General features: G+C 40.7%; 3 protein-coding genes across 5 annotated transcripts; 2 read left to right on the top strand and 1 right to left on the bottom strand.

The window, feature by feature from the left end:
• Positions 1-343: 343 nt before the first annotated feature.
• Positions 344-10136, top strand: ppp1r14d (protein phosphatase 1 regulatory inhibitor subunit 14D). Of its 3 annotated transcripts, XM_061843708.1 has the most exons (5): positions 357-616; positions 2980-3209; positions 8122-8202; positions 8549-8581; positions 9998-10136. In XM_061843708.1, exons 1-5 carry the CDS (start codon positions 493-495, stop codon positions 10064-10066), a joined length of 537 nt encoding a protein of 178 aa, XP_061699692.1. In that variant the 5' UTR covers positions 357-492; the 3' UTR covers positions 10067-10136. The 3 variants fall into 3 exon arrangements, 1 of the variants encoding a protein (XP_061699692.1); XR_009798418.1 differs by having other exon boundaries at positions 344-710; positions 8122-8581; positions 9998-10113; XR_009798417.1 differs by having other exon boundaries at positions 350-616; positions 8122-8581; positions 9998-10113.
• A 67-nt stretch (positions 10137-10203) lies between these two features.
• Positions 10204-17226, bottom strand: zfyve19 (zinc finger, FYVE domain containing 19). Its single transcript, XM_061843706.1, has 11 exons — positions 17091-17226; positions 16877-16998; positions 16729-16782; positions 16490-16647; positions 16271-16413; positions 16084-16192; positions 12687-12902; positions 12438-12514; positions 12199-12300; positions 11946-12115; positions 10204-11746 (listed from the first exon to the last, which is right to left on the bottom strand). The coding sequence occupies exons 1-11, from the start codon at positions 17142-17144 to the stop codon at positions 11668-11670; spliced, it is 1284 nt and encodes a 427-aa protein (XP_061699690.1). The 5' UTR covers positions 17145-17226; the 3' UTR covers positions 10204-11667.
• An 84-nt stretch (positions 17227-17310) lies between these two features.
• bub1bb (BUB1 mitotic checkpoint serine/threonine kinase Bb) lies at positions 17311-21690 on the top strand. Its single transcript, XM_061843705.1, has 9 exons — positions 17311-17451; positions 18016-18170; positions 18259-18318; positions 18406-18550; positions 18633-18829; positions 20122-20282; positions 20363-20562; positions 20657-20757; positions 21263-21690. The coding sequence occupies exons 2-9, from the start codon at positions 18028-18030 to the stop codon at positions 21543-21545; spliced, it is 1290 nt and encodes a 429-aa protein (XP_061699689.1). The 5' UTR covers positions 17311-17451; positions 18016-18027; the 3' UTR covers positions 21546-21690.
• Positions 21691-21831: the final 141 nt, after the last annotated feature.

Below are 21831 nucleotides of genomic sequence, written 5' to 3'. Positions count from 1 at the left end.
CCCCTAACGGGACAAGCCGAAAGGAAAAGAAGAGAGAATACTGGTGCACATTGTGGCGAAAAAACCCCCTATATATATATATATATATATATTTATATATAATTTAAACAATTACCTATAACTACTACATATATGAGGGCAACCCGATTTGAAATGGTTTTATTGGTTTTTAGAATTTTTGTTTTATTGTATCGTACAGCAATGGTTTGTGGATAACATCTACTTGTGCATTTTCCACTTTATTCCAAAAGGTGTCAGTGCAGCCTCAACTGCATCGAAAGACGGAAACGTACGATAAATATCTTACTCGTGTGAAATGCAGTTTTGTATCGTTTATACCTTGGAATGATAATAATACACGTAGCACATCATTTCACATCACGACTGCTTTGGAGCTGACTCACGCACTGAGTCATGTATTCGGTCACCACATGAAACCGCCAATCAAATACACGGAAATGGTCGCGAGAACGGTGACGTAATCAATGATCAATGCTATCCTTTGACTATTTGGAAACAAAAGCGCAACATAAAGGTCGTGGGTCATTGACACCGACTGTATGTAAGTGGAGCTGTTGGACAAGATCTGCTTTCATCTCCGGTTTACGCGGTTTTGGTGAGCAGGCTGAGGCACATCTGTGGCTAGTTAACCTAACAGTGCAGAACTAAGTTGGAGAACGTCAGATGAATGAATTTGTGTAGCAGGAAAGGTGAGCTGCTGAAGGCCCTCAATAATTTAGGCGCATCAGCGTGTGTATAGTGTACGTCTTGATCAAAAGCCCCGACCAGCTTATTAATCACATTGTAATGGGATCAATGGAAGCTTTTGATTGGTGGGTGGTGCCGCAATTCACGATTGGAAACAGTACTCAGCGTTTTTGTTTGTTTTGTCTTTTTCACTGTTTTGACACAAGTTAAACAAATATAGTGAAACAATCCACAGTAGGACGTAAAATACTCGATGGAATCCATTTAGATTTTAGAGGCATGTTTCGTTTTTTCTATTTGTCCTCATTTTAGCTTGTGAGTGCGGCTGTTGTCTGTCTCCACGTCCCCTGCGATTGGCTGGCCTCCTGCTCGATGACAGATGGGTTTGGCTCCAGCACTCCCGTAACAATCATGAGGACAAGTGCCTCAGAAAATGGATAGATGTCATGCACATCTTTAAATTGGCCACGCCGAGCCAAATTTGAATTTTTCTTTTGTCTTTTCTGGCATCCTTATTGCCCTGTCACACCATCTTGCCCATTACAGGTGATTCTTGGTACTATGGCAGACATATGATCAAGATGCTGTTACGTGTGTAGTCTGCTTTGTAGGTCATTTCGAGTTCAACACACTATAAAAGCACTAAACACAGGCATGGCTTTTTTTTTCTTTGCAGTGTGGGATAGTTCACACCTAAAAGACTGATTAAAATTTGATGTATGCACCTGGATTTTACATTCACTGTAATTGGAGCTGCCAGGAAGACCAAAAAAAAAGGTTGATGGATATTGTGAGGGAGGACATGAGGACAGTGGGTGTTAGAGAGGAGGATGCACGAGATAGGCTCAGATGGAAAAAGATGACACGCTGTGGCGACCCCTAACGGGACAAGCCGGAAGGTAAAGAGGAAAAAGGCAACTATGTATGATAACTGGGAAAGCTGGCAGTGAATGAGAGAGTACATTAATCCCGTCCGTCCAAGGACCGAGTCCTAGTGTGAAAAATGAAAAAATGTGACTAATTCACACACCACCAATGTATTTTTTGAAAATCTCCCAATATTCACAGTTTCAATTGTAAATGTGCCCAAACCTCTAATCCCCAAACAGGTGGACGTAATTCCAAACTACAGTAATTTAGCCAATTTTGGAAAGGCACTTGAAGTGCACACCTACATGCACATGCTTCAAAGACTGACTTTAATTAACAGCCCAAGCTAAACTTTGCTCCTCCCAGACCTGAAAAACTCCACATTTTCGCTGATGGGGCTGAAACAATCCGCGCCCCCAAACCCTGTCACAACGCCGCGCCCCCCAGTTTGAAAACCACTGCTTTAAAGGAAAGGATTCTGGACACTTGTACGACAAAACCAAGTTGTCCTACTGTAAATCCATGTAAGAGAGTCACTCTAATTATGTAACGGAGGAGGCCAGTTTACTTCAATGATTATTGAATGTGCACGTAATAATGCGTTTTCCCCATAGCTCAGTGGTTAGAGCATTGGTTTGGTTTAACAGGGGTCGTGAGTTCGTATCTCACTGGGGCCTCCACTGCCCCTGAGGGGTTGCTCAGGAAGGGCATCTGGCGTAAAACCTTTGCTAAACAAATATGAGTGTTCATCTGAGAGGTCACGCTGTGTCGACCCCTAATGGGACAAGCCGAAAGAAACTTACTACCTAATAATGCTTTTGGGCAAGGTCAAGCTGAATATCAGATTTTGGGAACACAAAGAAACATTTCAGATTTTGTATAATCGCAGACAAACAGTGCAATCTTAACTTGAATGAAATGTCAAGCTTTAAGATTAAAAAACAAACAAAAAAAACATCTTGTGATGTCAGTGTTGACGTTTGCAGACACTTTGTTGCCGTTTAGTGATTTACAGCCTTCCGCACTCCTGATTAGTCTCTCTCTCACTTCCTCTTCATTTTTTTATGACTGTGACTGACCTATGCTCTTTTGCGACCTGCTCCCACACACAAGCCGCAAACACACACCCTGTCATATAAGTGGCATACACACACACACACACACACACACACACACACACAGAGGCGTATCTCATTACCATTGTCCTCATAGTGCAGGCAGTGGGTGTTGCAAGAGGAGGCGAGAAAGAGAGCGAGAGGGGGACAAGCAGTGTGAGTCAGAGTCAGTCTTACGGAGAAGGCAGGCATTGAATACGAGACCAGAAAACGCACAGGGATAGAGAGGCCCAGACCCTGCGCATAACTACCTACTTGTGTGTCTGTGTGTGTGCGTGCGTGACAGAGAGAGCCTGGTGTGTTTCCACGTTTTTTTTTCCTGAGGCCATGGCAGCCATGGAGTCAGAGGAAAACACCCAGTCCAGAGTGATGTTCCAGCCCACGGGCAAAGTCGACGAGCCGGGCCACCGCAAGCTTGGCAAGCTGACCGTCAAGTACAACCGCAAGGACCTGCAGAGGAGGCTGGACATTGAGGAGTGGATAGACGAACAGCTGCACCTGCTCTTTGACTGCGCGGTAGGGGAGAGACTCATGGACACACACACACACGTTCATGCAGATACACTAGGAGCAAGGGAGGTAGTGCTGCTTTAGCTGTCATCTTTTATGCTGACATACTGTATAAGCGAATAAAATGCAAGTGATCCCTTGAGCCAACTGCACTCTCGCTTGCGTTCCAATATTGCAACAAGAGTAGCTGAAAGTTAAAGGATGTCATTCATCATTGTAAAAGAAGACGAGTCCCGTCATAGCAGTTCTGTTCTGTGATGTATAGAAACACAATGCACATCAACTGCACTACTGTCATGTGGGGCTCAATCCAATTATGTCACCAGCTGCATGTTGACTTCCGTTGGGTTCTCTCAAGGGGGAAACCATGGCAACAGATGTCTCATCTCCCACATGAGGATGTCCGCTGGCGAACATGGGATGACGATGCAGATTCATGACAACATCACCGAGGCACAGACAAGCACACTGTGTGCATCCTTTTTGGATAAGACAATTATATTCTTCAGAGCTAATTTAGACAGGGACAACAAACAGTTATCCACGACTATTTAAACAATCAGGATGAGCCCCACCTTCTTGTGCAGTTAGAAATAAGGAAATAAATCTATCTTGGCCCACCACAGTATAATCGCGGGGTCAATGTCACGTTCAAGTCATCTTCGAATGATTCAAGTATCATGAATATGACACATACGAATGAAACTCTGAGGTTTTATTTTTAGTGGCTAAATATTTGCACACATACCAGTGCAAGGGAAGCTCACATATTTGGCACATTTATTGTCTACTTACAGTTAATGTATTTTTAAAAAGTGCGGAAGCTTGACCAATATGCATTTCTAACAGCATAACATCTGCTTAATATAATAAATATGAAATTCAATGGAAAAGCTCAACATTTTGGGGTGAAAGGGGGTTTCCAAAAGGGACCTTATAGACAATATTAACTCCCCTAATGTGTCACTGTACACCACATTATTTTTAGTTGTATTTTATTTATTGGACTCCATGATATTTGACTACCTTTTCCAGTGTTGTAAAGGTCAAATGTCAAGCATACTAAAACATTAAATGTAGGATGCCGAGGACAAGACATTGTACCCCCTAAGTTATATTTAGATTGTCCATCTTTTCATGACTGGTTGGGTTGTTCTTGAAGATTTGATTAACAATAATTGGACAGAGCCCCAGTAATAATAGTTGGATCGAGCCAGACAAAAACAGATTAGCAATTTTGTAAAACATACAGTAACTTCACAATTACTGTCATTATCTGGGTCAATAATGGTTTACTATGGTATATATTAGCAAGAGAACCAGTGAATATACATTTTCAGTGCAATTATACAATTATAAATTCAATTAGATTTCTTTCCTTAGAATTCTGCCATATAGGAAAATAGAGCCCACATGGGGAAAAAAATCATGACTGTATCTGGCATCTCTTTCCCCTTTCAGATCTGACACTCATGTCATAGGCACTCCATACATTTTGTCTCAAGAAGAGACATCCATATGGGTTATATTGGTGTGGATAAAGGAAAGACTCCTCGTTTACCAATATTTTTTTACTGAGAATCATCAACATGTTCATATCACACAAAAGTAGGCCTAGCCTGTCCATGTGGACTGGATTATGGTTTGGGTTGAAAATACATTTTGCATCGTCTCCATGAAAGCTTATTCTGTTGTCTTCCGCTTCAAGCTTTTGCAAACAGTCCTTTACATTGCTGTCTAAATTATTCAACCACATCTCTAATTCATGCAAGCGGTGCCTTGACCAGCTCCTTTGCCAACTTCACACCTTTAGAGAAATAGTAAACCACATAGAAGGTGTGATCGGTCATCTAAAGAAATGAAAATGTCCAGTAACATGTAGACCTACCTACCTACATACTTTATATTGGTAGTCATTGGTGTTTAAATATGATAGAAAGAGCATTTCCCTCTAATGGGAAAGGCAAGAAGAGTGATAAGTTGTACACATGCTGGCATTTTTACTGACAATTTTATTTCCTGGGCACAGTTTCCTTATTATCAAGCAAGTAAAAACATTACGTGTCTTGGTGGTGGTTTGTTTTGTGTTCATTTCGACAGAGTCCCTTTAAGGATTATCCACGATGGCATTTTGATTATCAGGATTATTGATGCAGAAATGGAAAGTGTACGGTAGGGCGTTGGCGTCTGTATCCCATTTTTCAGGGTGCTGAAGTATCCGAAGAATGAATTCCAGCACCCTTGAAATTTGAGCCATCAAAAATTATATTTAAGCACAAGTTGTTGTGTCTTGGAGATGTGATCATATTAAAACCACCTTGCTACTGAATAGCATACTGGTTGACATGGGCATTTTTAGACAATTTTTAAAATGAAACCCAGCACCTTGATGATTCTGGGATCAGAGCTTAGAGGGGTTCTGAGCTCCCCCCCAGGCAACTTAAACTGTTTTTACATTTTGATACATTTTCATTCTCACATTTTAGAAAGAAAAGCATAAACATTTTTGGGAAAGTCAGTAACTAAACTGTCACATCTGATGAAGGTTCTTCAAACTTTGAAATCGCAAAAGAACAATGGATCGGAATCATAAAATTAACACATTTATAAATAAATAAATAAATAAATAATATATAATAAAATTATATATATATATATATATATATATATATATAATTTTTTTTGGGGGGGGCAGGATTAAAACCAGCCCCTCTAGTGCTAAAGGTCTAAAAATTGATTTTGGACTTATTTTTAAAACTTTCATTTAAAATGCAATAATTCATTCATACTCTCAAGTCTTCTGTTGTGCTTCAGTGCACAACATTTAAAACACCCGAATGGAAATGAAGTTATGTCAATACTTTGAAACTTATATATGAATTCCTCTCTCTGACCCCCCCCCCCCCCAATAATGTTTGTTGGCTTCCGCTCAATAAACTGTTTGTAGGACCTTGGTTGGAGTATTATACACAATTAGAACTAACTTCTTTCATTGCAGTTCACACAGAGTATAAATACCGTTTACCTTTCTAGGTTATTTTAAAATGACCTGAAAGTTTAGAGTAATTGTTTTGACCTGTCAAAATTTAGTAGCGCACAGATTCCTTTTAGGGGTGCCTCAGCATCACCCAAATTGGCTAGAAACTAATTTGCACAGCGACATTTGAACTGATCCCTCAATGGGAGCCAAAAACAGATCAAGAGAATTATTGTATATTTAATTATTTTAGGTTTTTTTAAGTGCATTAGGGACATAAAGCACTTGTACGAATAGGAAAAGGGACAAAAAAATAGATAACCCATTTGTTTATGATGACTGCATCAGTGTTATCTCCTGAAGCTGAGACGGTGATATTCATAAACTGAAATATTAGCTTCAACCCTAATTTTATTGCTTTCAACTTCAGAAATTGCTGCTGAGATATTCGTCAAAGCCCTCATTTTAATGTATTTTCTTTTATACTGCAGGTAAATCAGCAAATATGTGCAATATAAAAATGCTGGAATTCAAATATTGTAGAAGAGTCAGTGATTGAAGAAAAATGAACTTTTTAATTCTCTTTGCACAGATGGATGGTGCATTTACATTCACCGAGGAATTTTCCTTATTCACAACCTGCTCAGCTGTTGCTAACCTGGTCCTGTAAACAGGTTATAGTGACCAAATAAGAGAAGGTAAAAGCAGAATGTTTTAAAGCCATCCAGCAATCCATTTTCTTTCCCGCTTATCCTCACTGGAGCCTATCCCAGCTGAGGCCTTTCTGGACTAGAGGCGGGGTACGTCCAGAACTGGACGCCAGCCAATCACAGGGCACATGTATGCGGCCTAATACCTGTAGGCAATTTAGATTGTTCAGTTAACCTACCGGTACCTTGCATGTTTTTGGAACGTTGGAGGAAACCAGAGTACCTGTGCAGGGACGCTCAGACAGAGCATCCAAACTCCACACAAGCGAGGCCGGATTTGAACCCAAGTTCCCAGACCTGTGAGACAGATGTGCCAACCAGTCCTCCACCATTCCGCCATGTTTTAAATCAATATCTGCAGTGGCTTCTTGGTAGACGCTCGTGAATGGCTTTGAGTATTGAAAGATGCACGTCATACAGTACTGAAGAGATGGATTATTGTTGGCCAAAAGCAAATTACAGTGTGTCATGCATAGTAAAGTCAAAGAAAACAAAACACTTTTATATTCATACAGATGCAATCAGAGATAGCCAGTTAAATTACAAACTCAACCATAAACGGAAAGGAGCATCATGAACAGAAGTCATAAAAAACCCAAGTCCTGCAGAGCTAAGCAGAATTAGATGGGGTCCATCCTGGGAACATGGATCAATTAGAGGGTGCATGGAGGACATTTTAGCAGGGTCCATCCACTCCACAATTCAGCGCTCCACATTGATTAACGCTCTCATCATCCACACAACCATCCTAGTCCCAATCTTGCCTCGTCATGAAACCCTCCCGACTGGAACATTTTCCCCTAGAAAAGCAAACCACCCTGTCAAATATCAGCGTTAACCTGCTGAGTCTGGATATACAGTACTGGTGGTCAGGCTTCCTCCCAGGACTCTCTGCTTCCTCCCAGGACTCTCTGCAGAGCTTGAAGTTTTTAAAGTTCTTAAGATGACACATTTATAATGTTATATCTTTTATAGACATAGTTGGTGAAAGTAGTCACTACATTCATGTCTTGAGTTAACAGGCACAGTGGAAACATCAGCGCTCTATTTTACAATGTCTTCCACCCCAGTGACTGCTCAGTGGTGTGGAGAGTCATGTCACTGGGATTTAGGGTGGGATGTACACTGTGACCTTTTGTGTTGCGCAAATGTGGGGAATACAGGAAAAAGGAATGGGCCTGCAGACACCCAAACCTTCCATCTATTCAGTGTTTAATTTGGGTTCTTGCAGGAAGAAGACATCCCAGAGTTGGAGATTGACATCGATGAGTTGCTGGAGCTATCAGACGAGGGGCAAAGAAGTCGAGTACAGGTACGTGCAGTATTGTATGCTGACAGTGTTTTAGGAAATGCTTTTAAACATCGGTTGAACACATACTTAATCACTGTAATATTTGATCTCACCTGCGCCTTCACATTTTGTGGGATAGAAGCTGAACTAACGCTGAACATGTTGCAATGTTTGAAATAATTATTGGAAAAATGCATTGAGACCTAATAGAAGCCCTGGCTGTGATGTAATCTGTTTTTGAGCTTATTCAAGATGTTTGATGGGGTCACGGTGAGAAATCGGCCCACCAATGATTCATTCATGAAACGATAAGTGTCCTGACAGCTTTGACTGATTTTTCTCTGTGCTTTTCTTCTCCTGCTTTCAGGAGTTGCTGCAGGAATGCAGGAAGCCAACAGAGGTGAGAAATTTAGAAAATGTTCCATTACTTGTATGATATTGTATGCAGGCAAGTACATATGGCTCACAGTCAGAACTGTTCTGTTTAAACCTTGCTTGGACCTTACTGTGTTTGATTTTCAAGGTTCGTCCCATCCTTGCATGGGTGCACTTATTTCCTCCCGTATTGCAATAAAACACAGACTTATGGTTAACTGAAAACTTAAATCTTCCATAAAGACAGGTTGCGTCCTGCCCCTCTCCCAAAGTCGATTGTGATACGTTCCACTTCATCCATAAACAGGGCAAGCAGTAGAAATACTGTCCAGTATTCCATTAATAACGTTACATGCGTGACCCCCCCCAATTTAGCGTTTTTCTAAATGTCTCCCATGCTGAAACAGCCATGCTTGAAATCCTATTAGTCAAAACGTTATTCAATATTTCAAATGTTTGGGCCATAACAGTAAAGACAATCAAGAGATAAATGGTACACTGATTTCATGACGGCGGAGTGGTGGATCAGCATGTAAAGTGTTGGTCTCACAGTTCTGAGGACCCAGGTTTGATCCTGCCCCCGCCTGTGTGGAGTTTGTATGTTCTCCCCATGCCTGCGTGGGTTTCCTCCCACATCCCAAAAAAAAAACATGCAACATTAATTGGACACTCGAAATTGCCCCTAGGTGTGATAAGTGCAACTGTTTGTCTCTATGTGCCCTGCGATTGGCTGGCGACCAGTTCAGGGTGTACCCTGCCTCCTGCCCGTTGACAGCTGGGATAGGCTCCAGAACTCCCGGGACCCTCGTGAGGATAAGTGGCAAAGAAAATGGATGGATAGATGGATGATTTCATGGCAATACAATCCAAATGTAATGATTTCTTAAACTTGAACAGGGAAAATCATAAACAATGATCATGACTTACATTTTTCCACAGCGTAGTCGATAGGGAGTCACTGACAGATCAGCCAATTGGGTTCTTCTGGACTTCTTGCATCCATCTTGCATCACGGTTAAAGACGTAAACCGCTTCATAGCAACCATTAATTGCACAATTTGCATATGTTGCCCTTCATACGCAAACCTATTATACTCGTCTTTATACATGCATAATCACTGTAAAATCATGCAATTGTTCTGACGCATTAACATATTCATACGCACCTCAGAAAAAAAAAACCACCCATTTGGCTGTCTGCGATTGTGTGAGATCAGATCGTTTTGGTGTATTGTAACAATGTAGAGAGATCCCCTTTGCTGGCGTTGACAAAAACGACAAGTTAAGGGCTATTTCTAAAAGAAGCAAAAAAAATAAAATAAAATGGAACTCTATTGTCTGCGTTGGGTTTCATTAAAAAGGATGATGTATAGAATGTGCATGGATGTTCATGACAGAAAACCACGGCAATGGAGTGAGTGTTTTTGTGCATATTTCGTAGGATTTTGTCAACGCGCTGCTCTACAGGATAAAGGGACTTCGCAAAATGTCAGGCCCCTTGAAGAAGTAATTCTAGGTCAAATCAAGAATTGAGACAATGGATTCTCATTGGTTCCAATCCCCCATGTGTTTACCGTTTGGATGCCTGTACGTGCGGTTCACACCCTCAAGGAGGTTCCTCTTGCCCTCTTACCAGGTCAGCATCAGTTGGACACCAAAGCAGTCAATCATCTTTGACTGTTTGGACTGTGACATCATGCCACCCCCTGAACCCGAATACATATAACGATGCACTTGTGATGGAAACTGTAATATTACTCCAGATATTTCTGTCATGTGTAAGACTGTAAATTTTTGTTTGCTTGTTAATGTACAAATATTTTTGTTCATGTAAGAGTATTGTATGACAATAAAAGAGACATTTTCGATACGAAGAGTCACATCCCATAGAACGACAAACATCAGTGACTTGATGTCTTTGGGTATTATATTTATTCCACACACTCATTCTTCTTAAAGTCCCCCTCGTACTATGACTTGACTTTTACAAGACAGTTAGTCAATAAGACGTAAGTCATATTATTATTTCCAGAAAGCCTTTTCTGCCACTTATTTATCAGCATGGCAGGGGAAGTTGACATGTCAAGTTTAGGAGTAAACACAGCAAAATCCATCAGGAGGAAGGTCCATTAAGTATGCATCCATTATTCTCTCCCATTTCCTGTCTGTGGTCTGCGTACAACATAACAAGAAAAAGCAAACACATTAACGACCTCCATACAAAGCTTAATGGAGCCCCCAGAGGAGAGTGCGATGATGGTTTCTCCTCAGTTGGCTAGACAGTGATGTGTCTTGATGAGACTACACTCTGCCACTCTGCTCGTCTCTCTGTCACACACAAGGGTCTTTTGGCTCCATCAGGGTCCATTAGAGTAATTTGCTTGGATAGCCCCCCATTTCCACTATTGAGAGCATCTACACTCTCGTCACTTGCAGCCGACTCTGCCAGCCAGGGAGGTTTTTGTAAAGTGATTGGGCTTGACTGAAAAACTACAAAAAATAAAATGTAGCCATCTCTCAAACACAACCCTACAGCAGTCACAGTAATGAAATTACGTGCAAGGAGAAACAAGGCAACGCCGCAATGTTCGACACACATTCAAATGTAGATTACAAGTTTGGCCGAGGTGCGTGCCAATGGAAAACAAAACCCTTGCTAATCCTTTTATCCGGACTCTGCGGAGCGTCGTCACTCCAGTGCTGACAGTCTGAGTTTGGAAATCATCCCAGAAGAGCTCATGATTTGCTTTGTATTGTGTGTGCTGTCAACATCGTGAAACCCTCGAATTGCAAAGCAAAGCCCGAGTTACTTAGGAAGTAGGATGAGTGACAAAAAAAAAAATTCTCAAAGATGCACTCCTATTTTGATTAAATCTGAAGAACATTACATTGATATTTAAGACAGCATAATTCTTTTACCTGTATTATTACTACTTCAATGTACTTAAATTATTCATTCATTTTAACACAAAAAGAACATCAGTGACTGGATTTAAACATGCATGTTTAACGTTTTGAAGTTAGTGTAAGGCTTTCTTATCAACACTAAGTGTTTTAATGGTGAAATAATGCAGTGTCGATCAGGCCACCATTAGCAGCTCAGTGTCACCATCAGGACTTCCGTTTCTTTTTTGGGGCAGTGTAATTGGCGGTGCGGTGCTCCTTCCTGTCGTATTTATCGTGTCCTTCCCTGTGGATGGAAAAGGGTGTGGATTGATAATTCACAACACTAAATATTTAATACACATGCTGCTTGGCAATGTGGCAACAGCTTGCCACTAATTTATCTGGGTCACGTTCTGCATTCGCACTCACATGCATCTCGATTTGGGTTAGGGTTAGGCTACCATGAAAGGGTTCAAAGTCAGCGCAAATGCATGATATGCTACCTGAAACAGCGGTTGCAGTACAAGTCGCCATCACAGGTGTAACAGCGTAGAGTGGCATCATGGTTACAGATGCAACACCACGGAAGTTCATCGTCATCGCTGTCTGACGGCGATTGGGCCGATCTCACAGCTGCTGGAGGAGTCCGACTCTTGGCTGCTGGAGCTTGATTCTATCGAAGATAAAATCAAGACCAGTGATTATCAAAAAATGTTCCCAATTTCTCAAAATTACATTTTGCTCATAGTTTAATACAGGCTTCTTGGGGAACTTTTTCTTTTCTGCGTTTTTTGGTCCACTGTGTTCTAGAGGTATGTTGTAGCCACTGGCCTCATCTAGTGCAGCTTCTTCTGAGAGCTGCAACAACAGGCACGCAGGAATTACAACATGTGAGCATTAAACCGCTGTTGAGTGGTCTAAAAAAAAAAAAAAAAAATCAACGCATATATGTTATACAAGAGCAGCACTGTCATCCATAAGCAAACACACCATACCTGCTTTAAAATCCTTTTTATGGCTTCATCCTCTGTCTCCTCATCACTGTCTGGGTCTTTGAAATCTTCCATCTTAACTAAACGTGACATATTTAAAAAAAAATGTCTTCACACGTCATTTCATGACATTTAGATGTGAACAGTTTATGTTTAGCAAAGATTTACACCCAAGAAAACTACTTTCAAGTCATAACAGGCAATATTATGTGTGGCTTTCTTGCACTGCTGTTATTAACTGATGTGTGGAACCTTTTTCTGGGTCCTGGCCCTTCAGAAGTGCGAGCCTCTTGGCCATGTTGAGGATTTGTTCTGATGAATGACGATCCTTTTTCAGCTCCGCACGGGCCTCTTCAAGCAATTGTGCTGCCTCTATCTCAAGCTGCCTCCTTGGGTCTTGGTTCTCATCCATATTGTCCTGTTGTGTCTTGGCCCCACCTTTGTTAAGATCATTCATAACTCCATCATCTGAAATTATAACACAATTCTCATATCAGATACCATCTGAACTGTAGTTCATCAAATAGCACCTCTGTGAAATTATTTCAAGTGTAGAGGATAGGAAGCATTTTTTTTCAAGACCAGCGATCTTTCGTTTGTACATTGTATTTCAATAATAATATATATTTTTCAAGTGTTTTTATTCAAATCCTATATATTTATATAGAATATGTACAGTGGTACCACTGACCTAAAAAAAGACTGAATAGCGCATACATATCTAGCGGTGTGTCGATTGGTTGAAGCCAGTTGGCTGCCTTCTTGGTCCTCCCAAAACGTGTGGAGGGCATGGTTTACAGCTTGGATTATGGTGGGGTTTCTCTCCAAGTTTGGCATGTGCAATTAAAACCGGTCGTGTGAGATTGACATTTTTTCAGTTCTGGTAACATGAAGGATTTTTAATTCGACTTGGTAAGCCAAAAAACTCCAAGTGCAAAGGAAAGACATATAACACCATGACTACCAAGAAACCTTGCACATTACCTAGGGCCCGATTTCTGTGACATTAACTTTTACCATAATATGCTCTGAAGCACTATGTGAAATAAAAGCATTCCATCCAAGAGTGCGGAGTCCCCATAGCTCTGTGGTTAGAGCATTGGTTTGGTAAACTAGGGGCCGTGAATCCGTATCTCACTGGGGCCTCCACTCCCCCTGAGGGGTTGTGTCAGGAAGGGCATCCTGCATTAAAAACTGTGCCAAACAAATATAAGCGTTTCATCTGAGATGAGACGCTGTGGTGAACCCTGCTAATGGGACAAGCCAAAAGAAACTTACTAGTGCGGACCTAATTTTTTACAGATATATAAGCCAGGCGAGCCCCAGGACCTGAATAAGGTAGACCAAATTTATGGGAACCCCCCCCCCCCCCCATTTGTATATCCACACTATTTCAGCACTTCAAAGAAGGAAGAGAGTTTCCAGCAAAACTCTAGATGCCAATCCCTTGTGTTAATATTATCATATGTGAGTGACAGGGGGCTGGCTATATTGTGGCACTTGACCTCTGTGAGGCAGCATAAGACAACAGCTGTAGAAATGGATCCTGCAACACGTAGATACTGTTCTCATATGACTGAAATACTGTTAAGCAGGACATTAAACGTGAACCATTTAATCATTCATTGAGAGCAAGAACAGGTATAAATGTGGTTCGAGCCAAAACTATCCCCAAGTTACTGGCAGATCACCTTTTTCGAGCCTCAATTCAGACTTCATGGAAATTATCGCTTTCAGTTGCCTGTTGGTACTGTTGGCAGAAAAACATGGAACTGAAAATACATTAAACCCTGTATAACTCGACACTGTATAAACCGACATATACTGTAAGTCAACATTAAGAATGAGGTCTCAGTCTCCAATAATACTACTGAAAAGGTTACGTGTAAGTCAACATTTCTCAACGTTGACACAAAAGTTGTGGTCCCAAACAGTGTCAAGTGATGCAGAGTTTATTATATGTCTCCTGACCAGATGTCAAGATTTTTCTGAAGTGAACATGAAAAGAGAAAAGTTACCTTCAAAAAGTGAAATCTGGAGGTTTGCTGCCACTCAGCCCAACATACTCGAGCATGATCCGGAACTTAACTTCAAAACATACCAGTAAGATCGGCTTTAAGGGACATCCATGTACGTTTTATTTAGAAATATATTTCCACATACATTTAGTACCAAGTGTTAACACTGAATATGTAAATACATATCCACAGCCACGGAACTGGCGATTAACAGAGGTCGGCATGTTTGTTTTGAGAGTGTCAAGATGGCGGATATCTGCTTCCGGTGACTTCAGCTACAATGGCCAATGTGCTATCCAGTCTTTTCTTTTTTTTTTGTTAGATCAGTGAGTGGTACCTTGACTGGCAAGTTTAATTAGTGACCAAGCTCATAAGAATTTTTTTTGTATATAACCTCAATTTTCCCCATTGAAATGTACAGAAATACAATAAATCCGCTCAACTCTCCCAAAAGCCAGCACATTTTTTTGATAAGAAAAGTAAATAAACTGGTTTTACAAGATGAAATCACTGTACATATTGCAGTATTTGTGAATAAATGTTTGCCTTTAAGGGGTGTGGCCTTGTCAGTGAGTGATCAGGAGCTTGAGTAGGGGTTGTGCAAGTTTTAGCTACCGGAGCTCCTTGAAGTATTTTCCTTTTATAATGGTGTGTTTCACTATTCTTTTGTAACAACAATTGAAACTGAGTGTGGCTCTGCTTGGCCACATGCCAGGGCATTACAGTAAAATTGATTGCAACATTTTTTTCACTTCACTGGAGCAACGGCGAATCTGAAGTGCGTGTCCAAGTCAAATTTTTCATAGCACCAAAAAGCAAATTTTAATTTTGCAACTGCTTGTAACTAGAACAACCTTATCATTGGGCACTTGTAAGTTAAGGTACGGTACTGTAATAATCATTGTATAACCCTCTGCCACTCATCCATCCATCCATTATCTGAGCCGGTTATCCTCACAAGGGTCGTTGGGGGTGCTAGACCCCACCCCAGATATCTTCAGGCAGGAGACAGGGAAAATACAGAACTGGTTGCTAGCCAATTGCAAGGCACATAAAAACAAACAACCATTCCCACTCACAATGACACCTAAGGGGAATTTAGATTCTCCAATCAACTTTTCTTTTGGGATGTGGGAGGAAACCGGAGTGCCCAGAATAAACCTACGCAGGCACAGGAATAACATGCAAACTATAAACAGGCGGAGTGGGGATTTGAACCCCAGTTCTAAGAACTGTGAGGCAGACTCTCTAACCACTCTCCGCCGTTTCGCCACTTCTGCCACTCACTAATTCCTAATTCTTCTCAGATCAATGATCATCATCTTAATGTTACACAAGTTTCAAAAGTAAAGTTCACCTTTACAGATGCTGGAGCTGATGCACGGGTGCTACTGTATCGGTGTTTACCATGACATGCCCTGACGATGTCATATTCCAGGTAATTACAGCCAACAAGTTGCACAACCTGGTATTGTTTGAAGTTCATCAATTTGAGGTGTCATATTTATTTGTTCAAGGGTACGGATGAGACGCTAAACGTTTATTTGGAGTAAGGCGTCAATTCGAAGAGAGGCTACGATTTGCACAAATATGGTCATGTGATAACTGTTTCATATAGGGTGTTTTCTTACTGGATCCAGGATTTGCAAGCTCATGGTCGATAACAACTTCCTCTCTCATCTGAGTAAGAAGATCATTGGCTTGCTCTGTTTGAGTCCTGTTATTTGGAGGCTGGTAGAACTGTAAAGAGGAACACAATAAAAAAGAAACATGTACTGTATGTGATTATAATAAGACGTGCATGTTAGTTAGGCTTACAGGTTGAGGAGCTTGAGAAGGAGGCGTTTGGCCCTTTAGAGCTGCTAAACGGTCTTCCATCTCCTGCGAAGTAGGCACTGGCTTGCTGGGAGCTTTCAGGGCAGCGAGCCGAGCCTCAATTTCTTTGTCAGAAGGGAGAGACTCTGTGCATGCAGGCAGTAAAAGCAGAATCAGCAAGTAAAATTATTCTCAAAGAAACTAAACATGAAATGATAATACTTGGTGCAGTGTCTTCTTTCAGCTTTTGAAGCCTGTCAGCAATTGCCTGATCTTCTTTACTTAGGCCTTTAGGAGGAAGACCCACTTGAGAATTTATACTGCCTCCGTGTGGTTGTGCTTTCTGTTTTTGCTGTTTGGCTTCAAAAGCAGCTACTCGTCTGTGGATCAATTGTGTTTGCTTTTTAATAAACACCCAATTGTTAAAAACATTGGGTTTCCAAATGTGACGATAAACTCACTTTTTGTAGTTTTCGGGGGGTGACCATTTTCTTGAATCGTTTGAAGTATTCCCACTGGAAACATAATACGGCGATGCAGAATCAGAAGGGGTCACTACCTGAATTACTTACGAACATTAACTGACATTATATTAATTTGCAGATCTACCTTGTAAGACTATCATGGCATTGCTTGCAGACCTTCTGCTGGGTGTTGCCATAACGTGGCACCACAGCATTAAAAGTCAGGCAGCCGGAGCAGAATGAGCGGCCACATTTTTTACAACCCAGCTAGGATAAAAATGAGTAAAAGCAAATACGTATTTATTTTACACCTTTGAAAAAACTGCGATCCGGTATTTGCCCAGAGTGACCAGCCTTACCTCCTTCTTAAAGACACCGAATTTAGAGGTACAACAGTAACAACGATTATCCATTCCGATGCGTATACAACAATCAGTTAGAAATGGACGAATACTGCCGTCATACAAATATGTATGGCAGCACACCTTACGGGAATCATTGGGCGTCCGATAACCCACTGAAAGCCATTAAGACCAAAACAGGAACAATTCCGGAAACTGTGATTATCCGTCATATCCTGTTTGTGATTCCTCCAATGAGCTTTCTCCAAACCAAACAGCGTTCCTCGTTCAAAACAGTAGCAGTGCTGTTAATGTACGTACTCGCAATCAACTGCAGACATTCCGGCGAACTTGATATTCGGCACATACAAGACGATTTGTGAGTGGTAACCACTTTTATCTCACAGCCCATGTTTAACGTAGTACTCAATCAAATGCGAGCGGGTTTTTACAAGAACGGATGAACTGTAATACCCATCGCGTTAAACGGATATTAACCTAGCTAGCACTTTAGCAATCACGGAGCAAAACGCGACACTCGTTCATCAGTTTCACATTACTTCGACTGAAACGATTGTGGTGCATTACATTATAATCAACACATTTATGTGTTGATGTTCATGAATCGCAATCGCATTTTTTTCCATTTTAATACTCAATTACACAACACCCACATTCCAATGTTTTATTCCTTTGCAAAGTCCAATCTCATTGTTTTGCTCTTCAAAATGATTGGATGAATGTATAGATATACTGTTGTGCTTTTTGCCATCAGGAAAAGAGGATGTGGGTGTATAGCTACTAATATGTATTTATTGTGATTATCATCACATTCTAATATATATATATATATATATATATATATATATATATATATATATATATATATATATATATATTTAAGAAGGTATTATCTTGTCGGTGTTCATCTTTCTGTGTCCAGCTGCTTTCCACAATGGCAGAGGAGAAAGAAGTGGAATGGGAGCTCTGCAAGGAGAACATTCAACCTTTGAAACGTGGGAGAAACATGTCAGCCTTGCTACAGGCACTCAGTCACAACAAAGATGGCCTCAGCCCTGCCATCCTCCAACAGAGACAGTATGAATGCTTTAAAAGATAATGTTGTATATGATAATAATTGTAAAATTTTCAGAATTTTTGTAAATATCCTTGTTTTTTTCCATAGGGCTTTTGAGTCTGAATTGCGGCTGTACGATGGAGATGATCCGCTTGATGTTTGGGACCGGTAAGTGTAAATAAATGGTACAGTAGAGATGGATAATACAGCGTACCCCCTCATTTAAAGTGCCTCATGTGTTTTTGCGTTAAATAGGTACATCAAATGGGCAGAGCAAATGTTTCCTCAGGGAGGAAAAGAGAGCAACCTGAGCACACTGTTAGAGCAAGCCGTGACGCGCTACACAGATGAGAAGAAATATCATGACGATCCTCGCTACGTTGACCTTTGGATCAAATATGTGTGTCCTCTGATACTCAGCAAAGCTATCAGTCCCAAGCTGCTGCAGTGTTTAAACCTAATATGGGTGGTATGCTTGTTAGGCAGGGCATTGCTTAGAGCGCTTGGACATCTACAGGTACATGAAAGCCCAGGGAATAGGAACCACCCTGGCGTCCTTCTATATCGCCTGGGCCGAGGAGCTTGAAAACCACGGTGACTTTCTCAAAGCTGACTTGATCTTCCAAGAAGGACTCAAGATGTTGGCCCAGCCTCTTGACAGACTACAGCAATTCCACAAGTACGTATACAGGGGCTACTGTATGAAGTACTAACTTTTGTCACATACAATACATTAGCAAAGCAAAGAAAACATATTTGTATAGTGCATTTCATACACAAAGTAACTCAATGTGCTTTACATGATTAAAGGCATTTGAAAACAAAGAGATAAAACATCTAAAATGGGATACAAACAATTAAAATGACAAACAAAATATTTTAAAAAAGACAATTAAAACCACATACAGTGCAAGTAATATGATCAAAAAGTGGATATGTTCTAAAAAGCATGAGAAAAAAGAAGACTTTTCAACCTGGATTTAAAAACAATCACACTTGGGGCTGACCTCACCTCTGTTGGCAACTTAGTCATTTGTGTGCAGCATAATAGCTAAATGCTGCTTCACCATGTTTGCTTTGGACCTTGCGCTCCACCATTTGACCTGAGTCAGTCAATCACAGAGCTGCACTGGGTTTGTATTCCATAAGGATTTCTTTCATGTATTCAGGACCTCAATCATTTAGTGATTTATAGACCAGTAGCAGAACTTTCAGATCAATTCTAAAGCTGACTGGGAGCCAGTGCAAGGACTTTAGGATTGGAGTTATATGCTCTGACCGCTTTGTTTTGGTCAGAATGTGAGCTGCAGCATTCTGAATGAGCTGCAGCTGTTTGATACTCTTTTTTTGGGAGTCCAGTCAGTAGACCATTACAGTAGTCAAGTCTACTTGAGATAAACGCATGGATGAGCTTTTCCTGGTCTGCTTGACTCATAGACAACTTCACTCTAAATAGGTTTTTCAGATGGTAGAAGGCAGTTTTTGTGATTGATTTGATATGATATTATGTATTTATTTATACATTTATTATTTGGATATGTTATGAGTACTTGTATAGCATTTATTGAATTGTTTGAACTAATTCAATGTTATTACACATTATCCATACTATAGGTGTAATGAAATTATGTCAAACGCAGCTAATATGGAAGAAATAGGCCAAATTAGACGTGCATCAGTTTAATGTGATTATAGTGTGATTTTTTTTCTTATATTTTTCATTTTGCTCCTAATATATGTTTCTTTTTTGTTGAATTGTACAGTCTACAATTCACATTTTGGCAAAACAGTGTAGAATCTCTCGCTTTCCCCCGCATTGCATAAAATATGCGATGTTAGGTTCATTCAGTGGTTTTCAAACTTTTTTGGGCACACCTCCCTTTTGGATATTTTCTGCTATTTTTGAAAGGGTTGATATTCATTTGCCACCGCACATTTTCTGCCCCCAATCGTAACAATCTGTCTTATTAGGATGTTGCAGGCTCGCGTGTCCCGTCAAGCAATGAAAAAAGTGGACGATGGTGACAGTGACGATGAGGTCAAACAACCTGAGAGAGTTTCGCTTGCTGAGCTCAAAACACGAGGGAAGAGGGCTGCCGTACCTATTGTCAGAACGGGACACGCAATAAAAAGTAATCACAAAAAAAATAGATCATACTCAAACGACAATTTTTAACAAGGTGACCTGTTTGAAATGACCGTATGTTTGTAGGTGCCCCAAGGGGCCTGAGTTTACGCGCCGCTCCCATTAGAGAAAGCAGCAGTCACAGCAACAACAGTAGATTGGTGATCTTTGATGAGAGCAAGGCAATCGCCGGTCCTTCAGAGGCAAAATTTGAGCCTTGGTTGGCTCCTCCAACTGTGAGGGCAAAGGAAAATGAGAAAGCCCCAGAAAAATGGTGCGATGTCAAGGTAAGATCAAATCTGTTAGTTCATATTGATACGTGCCTTGTATAAACTACTAAGATTTTACTTTATGCTTCCATCCATTTTTGTCCCGTCCAAGATCCGCCAAAAGTCCAAATTTGGAAACACACTGACGGTTCCGCCTCCTCCGAAACCCACTTTTCGACCATTTGTCGACGAGTCGGATGACACTCCAAAGATGTGAGTGATCAATCATGAATACAGTAGATGTTCTACATTATTTGATGCTTATGGAAAGTAGATTTTCATGCAAAGGACAACACAATAGCTTGCTGAATTTTGTGTGGTGTCATCTAGTGTTGAAGTTGCACATTGCAACCTCCCCCACCTCCCTTTCTAAGCCTGTTGAAGAAAAATCCTCTCCACTTTTTGCTGGCCTACTTTAGAATAGGATATTTAGTTTTGACTGTGGATTTAAAATGACAATATTTGCTTAATTGTCTTACACACATATGTGAACTGAAATATATAACCACACAGTATGTAATGCCTTTATAACAAAAGCACATAGACTGATTATGTGCTTTACAAAATGAGATTGGAGCAATATTTTAAAGCATGTGAAAAAAACTGTATACACAGTATATTAATGTTGGTCTTGTAATGCAGGTGAACAAAGTTTTTCTTCTTAACTGTTCCAAGTAAGCTTTTCCCGTTTCCTCTGCTTGTGCAACCTGTCGCTCAGGACGCCGCACAAGATCATCCCGACAGTGAATAACATTTTGTCGGCGCGCAAGCCCTGCAAAGCCAACACTCCTTTGACAAAGCTGCTGGAGAACCAACATCAGCAGAAAGAAGGCAAAGTGGGCGAAGAACTGGAAAAGAGCATGTACTGTAAAAAGCTGCTCTTCAGCGGTACCACCGAATTCAGCTTGGAGGAACTCCGGGCTGAGCTGTACTTCAAGAAGAAGAATTCCCAGATGGCCAGCTGCCCTGACAAGCCAGTGAATGACCCTGAGAAGAAATAACCTGTTCAGCATGGTCATTGTTTTGGTTTGTTTACTCGGCAGAAGTAGCTTTCAAAATGTGAAAACATTCAGTACACAGGATCCACCATACTCTTTACGATGTGAGGAAAATTAACAATAAATAACTTGACTGAATATTAATGTTTTGCTACAATATCATCAGAATATTGTTACCACACCATTGATCCTCCAGAAAGGACCAGATTAATACAGTGAACCCCTGTATATTTGCAGATCAGCTCCCGCCGATATACCTTTTTGTAGATTTTTTTTTTCTTCAAAGGTT

This window comes from Syngnathoides biaculeatus, chromosome 15, assembly GCF_019802595.1.
Source record: "Syngnathoides biaculeatus isolate LvHL_M chromosome 15, ASM1980259v1, whole genome shotgun sequence".
Taxonomy (NCBI): domain Eukaryota; kingdom Metazoa; phylum Chordata; class Actinopteri; order Syngnathiformes; family Syngnathidae; genus Syngnathoides; species Syngnathoides biaculeatus.
The sequence above is the reverse complement of the archived record's forward strand: the minus strand, read 5'-3'. Positions and strand labels throughout refer to the sequence as shown.

Coding starts and splice junctions, on each gene's coding strand:
- ppp1r14d (XM_061843708.1), top strand. CDS start 493: ATGCTATCCTTTGACTATTTGGAAACAAAAGCGCAACATAAAGGTCGT. Junction 3,210..8,121: donor ACCTGCTCTTTGACTGCGCG/GTAGGGGAGAGA, acceptor GGGTTCTTGCAG/GAAGAAGACATCCCAGAGTT. Junction 8,582..9,997: donor AATGCAGGAAGCCAACAGAG/GTGAGAAATTTA, acceptor CATATTTCGTAG/GATTTTGTCAACGCGCTGCT.
- zfyve19 (XM_061843706.1), bottom strand. CDS start 17,144: ATGGATAATCGTTGTTACTGTTGTACCTCTAAATTCGGTGTCTTTAAG. Junction 16,999..17,090: donor TCGGTGTCTTTAAGAAGGAG/GTAAGGCTGGTC, acceptor TTTTTATCCTAG/CTGGGTTGTAAAAAATGTGG. Junction 12,301..12,437: donor TAAAAAGGATTTTAAAGCAG/GTATGGTGTGTT, acceptor CTGTTGTTGCAG/CTCTCAGAAGAAGCTGCACT.
- bub1bb (XM_061843705.1), top strand. CDS start 18,028: ATGGCAGAGGAGAAAGAAGTGGAATGGGAGCTCTGCAAGGAGAACATT. Junction 18,171..18,258: donor GCCATCCTCCAACAGAGACA/GTATGAATGCTT, acceptor TTTTTTCCATAG/GGCTTTTGAGTCTGAATTGC. Junction 20,283..20,362: donor AACGGGACACGCAATAAAAA/GTAATCACAAAA, acceptor GTATGTTTGTAG/GTGCCCCAAGGGGCCTGAGT.